General features: G+C 44.7%; 1 protein-coding gene across 1 annotated transcript in view; it reads right to left on the bottom strand.

The window, feature by feature from the left end:
• Window positions 1-437: 437 nt before the first annotated feature.
• ttc28 (tetratricopeptide repeat domain 28) overlaps window positions 438-6,384 on the bottom strand; it is a 74,781-nt gene continuing 68,834 nt past the window's right edge. The window contains exons 27-34 of the mRNA XM_041059207.1: window positions 5,916-6,040; window positions 5,704-5,781; window positions 5,450-5,609; window positions 5,028-5,104; window positions 4,080-4,209; window positions 3,485-3,592; window positions 2,757-3,393; window positions 438-2,294 (exon numbers count right to left, since the gene is read on the bottom strand). Coding sequence (XP_040915141.1) covers window positions 1,166-2,294; window positions 2,757-3,393; window positions 3,485-3,592; window positions 4,080-4,209; window positions 5,028-5,104; window positions 5,450-5,609; window positions 5,704-5,781; window positions 5,916-6,040 — 2,444 coding nt within the window. The 3' untranslated portion in view covers window positions 438-1,165. The remainder of the gene's footprint in view (window positions 2,295-2,756; window positions 3,394-3,484; window positions 3,593-4,079; window positions 4,210-5,027; window positions 5,105-5,449; window positions 5,610-5,703; window positions 5,782-5,915; window positions 6,041-6,384) is intronic.

The raw sequence follows: 6,384 nt of genomic DNA, 5'->3' as shown, positions 1-6,384 counted from the left end.
GATACTTTATACTCCACCAAAGTTCAAAGGCGAATATTATACTTTTTACTCCACTACATTTATTTGATAACTTTACCACTAGTTAGTCTTAATCTTATCTATGCATGAACATGTAATTGGCACTTAAATGTTGTGGATGATCACATAACTACAGCTGCTGAAACAAAGGCAGTGGAATAAGTGATGCACAAATGTAAGGAAACAGAAAACGCAAATGTAAAAGTAACTCAAAACTGTGCAACATTAATTCAGTAAATGTACTTTTCACCAGTGGATTGAAATGAGCTTTTGTCAGGATTGAGATAATATTACTACTACTGATTTTTTATTTAATTTAAATTTGATTTACTGTTTCATTCAGAATTGTCAGCTTCATTGTGTATTTCTGTAGTCAGAACAAGAGAAGGAAAGGAACATTTTTAATATTTATTGCCAGCTTCTTGAGAATTGAGAAATGTCTAAATCTGGCACCACTGCAAAAATGAACATTATAAAGTTAATGAAACACTCAACAGCAAGAGGTACCATGCTGACAATCACACTCATCAAATCTCTGTAAAAAATATCAAAATGTTTTCTTCACTTCATCCTTGTTTTAATTGTCTTTATAAAATGTGTAATAATGGCTGGAAAACACAGTTTACAAAATAAATGACAACAATAAGCATTGGTGATGACATTTAGCAATAATTATTACACAATAAATCAAGATCAAATTCAGCTCACAAATATAGCAAATGTTAAAGTTGACAAAAAAATGTTCTCCTTTCCTCAGGCGTTCAGTCGACAGACTGTAAGTCAACATTTTTTTTCAGTGTACATGGAGGCATTGAGACACATGCTCTCTCGTCAGTCATGAAAAAACAATTAAAGCCAGAGACTCAACACTTCACTTAAGAGTCATTTTGTCCTTCCAGCTCTCTCCAGAAGAAGGCACAGTCATCACATTCAAAACATTAACATCCCTTCACAAAAAGTAATGCCATGTAAAACCACTGTCAGTATGAAACAATACTTTTTTTTTGTCCTTGTCTTCAGCAGGTATTGCTAAAAATGTGGTTGTATTTCACTGACAAACTGACAGCCTCTGTTCTTGTAAGAACAGAAAACAAAACAGACGATTGGCCGACTGCTTCTGGGAACAGCGTGGCAAATGTTCAAACTCTCAACATTTAGAAGACGGGAAAAAATGTCCAGGTGAGAGGAACTTGTAGCCGTTCCCAGAGGGAAGTTTGATGCCCCCTTTAGAGTTTGTGGGAACATTAGAAGATGGAGGTGGGGGTGGTTTAGCCTCCAGTTTTTGGTGACCATTTGGTCTGTTGTCAGTGTTCTGACCCTCAGATCCTTCCAGGTTTTTGCTGAGAGCCTCATGTTTAGGCGAGAGGTTCAGCAAACCCAAAACATCTTTCTGAACTGTACTCATTTTTTTACTCCCACCTCGCAGTAAACTGGCAGGACAGGGCACCTCATGCCTCTGACTGGCGTTGGCCCAGAAGGTTTTTAAGCTGTGAATTGCCTGGACTTTATTATCCTGTTTTGACTGGTTCTGTTCAGGGGTGTTTGCCGGGCTGGAAGAGGCTGAAACGGATCCTGTGGAGGAATAGGAAAGAGCCGGCGATGGGGCACTGTCAGCAGGAGAGTGGGAAGGTGAGATGTGGGCGGCGTAAGGTGAGGTAGGGTATTTCAGTTTGAGCTGAGCCTGCGCATGCACATCTGGGGAAGCCGTGGGGAAAGGCGAGCCCTGCTCTTTCACAGAGAGAGACAAAGAAGAAGAGGAATGAGCTGGGCTGTTGTAGCCGGAGCTGATTTTCTGGAGTGAAGAGGAGCGGGACGGCGGTTTAGGCCGAGTTGGAGGAGGTGTTGAAACGGAAGTGGAGAGGGGTGAAAGATGATTAGGAAGGGAAAGAGGAGAGGAGCAAGCTTTAAGGCTTGCTCGACTGGGGGGTCTGCTGAACGCGCTGGTCTCAGAGGGCTGAAACCCACGTGCTCCTCCAGTGGGAGTCAGAGTTGGGGTTGTGGGAGTAGAGAGAGATGGCTGCCCAGTATGTGCCTCTTCTCTCCTCTCAGGTCCCTTCAGTGTCTTCCCTCTAATGTTTGCTTTCTGTAGGCTCTCCACAGCTTGCATGTGGCTCTGGGTCTCCTCCAGGATCTTCTGGGCCAGTTCCTGGGGATCCATTTGTCCTGCAGGCCCCATCCTCTCCTCCTGAGACTTGACCGTGCTGTCTGTCTCTGTGCTCGACTGGTCTGACTCAGAGCTGCTAACCTTCCCTTTCCCGGTCCTCTGAGGAGACGAGCTGGAAAAATGAAAAAAGAGGAAAATTTCCAGTTACAGTGAAAATGAACCAGGAGCAGAAATAACAAATGAGACTATACAGGCTGTAATATGTGGTTTTTGTAACTGTTAAGTTACATTCAACATTTTAAGGGTTTAAAGGAAACTTCTATGTAAATATGTTTAGTTGCTTTCTTGTGGATAGTTAGTTGCTACAACTCTCATGTCTGTACAGTAAATACAAAACAACTAGCAGGTGGTTAGCTTAGCTTAGCATAAAGAACAGGATTCACCCTCCCTGGAACATGAATGTTACAGATTTCATTTGAGATACTTCAGTCTGGATGAACCTGTTGGACAAACTGTCCGACGTTTCCGTTCCTTTTTTTGACGTGAGAATTCTTAGCGACTTGTCCAACCTTGCGTTTCAGAAAGGACCACATTCTTTTGTTCTTTACGACTAAACAAACAGCACTGAACTCACATTTCCTGCCTGAGCTTGGGGCTGGATGTAACTGTGAGGGGCAGCGGCGGAGCTTTTATTGGAGATGTAGGTGTGCTGATGCTTCCCTTGGAGGAAACCGTTATAGGATACCCATGACCCCCGTTAGACCCTCTCCCAGCACCGCCTCTGCCATGTCTGTGTCCCGCAGGTAGTGGCAGTGTGTCACAGTCCCTTCCTCCTCGTCCTAACGGCTCACTGCTTATTATGGAGTACCCCTCATACTCTTCTTCCTCCCCTTCTCCTGCTACTGCTCCATGATTGTTGAGGCGACCTCTTAACAGGCCGCCTGAATGACGGTGTGAGCCGTAGAGGCCCGTCCCGCCACGAGGTTTGTCCGGCTCCTGCTGGTGTGAGCGCTGGCTGATTATGTCACTTCCTGCGGGTTCGGGTCGGGACAGGAAACTGAGAGAGGAGGCGAGAGAGCTAAGGCTGTAGACGGAGATGGCATCGCAGGAGAGGTTGTCTGGGCAGACTGGGGGCAAGAAGGAGGGCTGAGGTGGGTAGCAGCCGAAGGAGAGGGGCAGAGAGTGAGGCTGGGAGGCTGACTGGGAGGACGACAGAGACTCCAGGGAGGAGGAGCTGTCCATGCTCAGTCGCTTGGGAAGCTCTGTGGAGTCTAAAATAAGCATTTGGTCAGGATAAAGAAAAAGATTCAGCAGGATTTAGTTTTGAAAAAAAGAAAAGTCAAAGTTATAAATTATTCTCACCAAACAGGGCCAGAAGGGACTGAAGGGCAAAATGCATGGTGCGTCTGCTGGCCTGTTTTCCAGTCTTCAGCACGACCTCCTCCTGACCTACCTCACAAAGGTCAAAACCTGACGGAGACCGTGGAGGGAAGTAACAAAGTACTTTTACTCAAGTACTTCAGTATTTATTTTGGAGATAAAAGTTTTACAAGAATATGATGAGCTTATAAAACAGGCTGGGAAACAGCACAGAAAGTAGGTCATAGTAACTCTGCCCAGACCAGCTACAACACTAAGATGCTATGAACTACTTTCTATTAAAAAAAGAACCTGTTGTAGATTTTTGGTTTATAAGGGATTAAGTCTGCAGCTGTACGTTTGAATAAACTGTTCATAATTCATTTTGGTCCCGCAGCTGGTTTAAAGCATAGTCAAATATGCAGTGTACAGGCCTTCGTGATGAATTAATAAAGTAAGTAATTTGGATGTTGGATGAATGGATCAACACATGAACTGCAGGTTATGAATAATACTGTCACAACTAATGAAGTAAATTAATGACAATAAATCAGAAGGAAATGAAAGTGAAGCTTAGTTGATTCTGTCGATGACTCACCGAGCGCAGCCAGGAACTCATGGCAGCCTGGAAGCCTCCAGAGCTGCACGCTTATCGACACCTGAATGGGAGCCAGTGAAAAGTCTTGGTCTTTGTCGCCTGACTGCAACTGCACCAGCACCTGGTGAAGCTTTGGAGAGGAAAGAAGATAAAATGACTGGAAGGAAGGGTGAGAGAGAAAAGAGAGAGGAAAGCTCCGATGCTTCAATATTCAAATATCAGTTTTGTAATGTTGAGTTTTTTTCTGCTTATGACTATTTTAAAATATCACATTTGAAAACCTAAAGGCGCTGCATTGCCCACTGCTCAGAGAACTACTGAGCAAATGGATGTAGCTCCCACATCACAAAGATCTTTCAAATAAAACATTAGCAAGCAGCTTAGCGTCCTTATCTTTGTCCTTGTCTTTGACTGCTTCGACCAGTCTTTCACTTTCTTTGAATTAAAGTCAGTAATGTCATCGTGAGACACTTACCATTCCCACCATGCTTTTAACCGCCTTGGTGAGGTGGGTATGAGAAAAGAGGAAACAGAACTTCAGTGGCTTATTCCTGTGTAAACGTTGAGTTTGAGGCGCTGCACACTCAGAGCCATGCATGAATGATGACTTGCTTATGCTGATGGTATGTGGTGGTACCTGTATGCTATGGAGGGCTATGACTAGCAAAGAGTAATGCAATGTAACCAGGTCCCTGTCACCAACACTTAATTGTTAAATAGGTGGATATGAACAGCGAAAAGCTGTCTGACTGAAGGTGGTAAAGATAAAGATCAGATCAGGACAGGGCGTCCCACGTCCACGTCAGATGCACACTAACACAATAAGTCAGGACAAAAACACACATGCAGTGTTCAGATGTCAATATTATGGAACGAGCCAGTGGTGGAAATCGGAAATTCCACCGGTGGCCTGAGTAACGGCGACAGCGCTGCTCATCACGGCTGTACCTTGTGAATGAGCTGCTCTCCGGCCTCAGATGCTGTGACCAGTTTACAGAGAGCCTGCAGAGCTGGAGGAGTCAGACCTGAGGAGGTGTACAGGAGGTTCATTAGACCTTTGAACAGATTAAATATCTTAATCATCAATTTATTTTTATTATTTATACAATTAATACGGTCACATGCAACATTTTAGTACTGATCCTTTCAGTTTGGACGTCTGATCCGATCAGTACAGAATCTGCTGTGTACGTCGCCTCTACTGGCAGATCGTGTAAGCACATGCATCATGAAAATACTGAAAATACAACAATTATTCTCTAGTCACAGCACGGTGCTCACACACAGATCCTGGTGGGACAAAACAAGTTGTTATTCTAACAGTGTGACTGACACGAGAGACATTTCGAATAATGGACAAGCTGTGGTACCAAGCAGAGACTGTAGAGTGGTGCTGCACTGCTGCAGCCGGTCCCCGGGGTCCGATGTGGGGAAGAAAACCGCCGCGGGGAGACCAGCGCCGCTACCAGAGAAGTCCAGCCGGAAACCCACTGCAGACAGGAGGGCCTGCCACCCGGGCACCCCGCCGACCTTACCCAGAGGACAGAGAGCACATGGACATGAGCAGAGAACAGACAGATGCTGACATTTAAAGGCAAAGAGATGGAAAGACCAGCGCTCAGACCTTATTCTCGACACTTTGCTGCGATGTATACATTGGGTTGCACTGGCCACTTTGAATGCGCTGCAAAGACTTCTCAACCTGTAGAGACAGAGACGGAGTTCATTCATCTCTGCAGGATTTTCTGATGTGGGACAATGTGCCTGGAGCTGCTATTTACAATATGAAATTTAGGGGATTTCAGAGCTGGACCTCTTAGCAAGTGCATGTCTCACCAAGTGCAACAGCACTCTGAGGGCGTCCCTGGCCCTCTCTGGGTACTGGAGGATCTCTGCCAGGGCCTGGCCGACCAGCGACATGGGGCTGTTCAGCTTCACATCATTTCCAATCAACATGTAACCTGGAGGAAAACACACACTAGTATGTTAAAGACATTTAAACACTACATCATCCAAAGTAACGCTGCACACAGCTGGAGCTTCTCTCTGCTCATTGTGTGATTTGGAAAAAAAAATGGATCAGAACATTATCAAGAAACGGTGGAAATATGAACTAATTCTTCTGTTTTCCAGCTGTTGATCGAGACAAAACTTCTATAAATTATTTTTACCTTACGTGGAATAAAAAAGGCAGAAAGGTGTGACAGGTGTGGAACGTACTGCTCCATATTCTGTCTCCACTTTTTGGACGTCCTCTATTTTCAGTGTCAGGACCAACTGAACATTTAGGGAAAGTTCACCTTCA

The sequence above is a fragment of the Toxotes jaculatrix genome, chromosome 16 (assembly GCF_017976425.1).
Source record: "Toxotes jaculatrix isolate fToxJac2 chromosome 16, fToxJac2.pri, whole genome shotgun sequence".
In the NCBI taxonomy this organism is placed as follows: Eukaryota; Metazoa; Chordata; class Actinopteri; family Toxotidae; genus Toxotes; species Toxotes jaculatrix.
The sequence above is the reverse complement of the archived record's forward strand: the minus strand, read 5'-3'. Positions and strand labels throughout refer to the sequence as shown.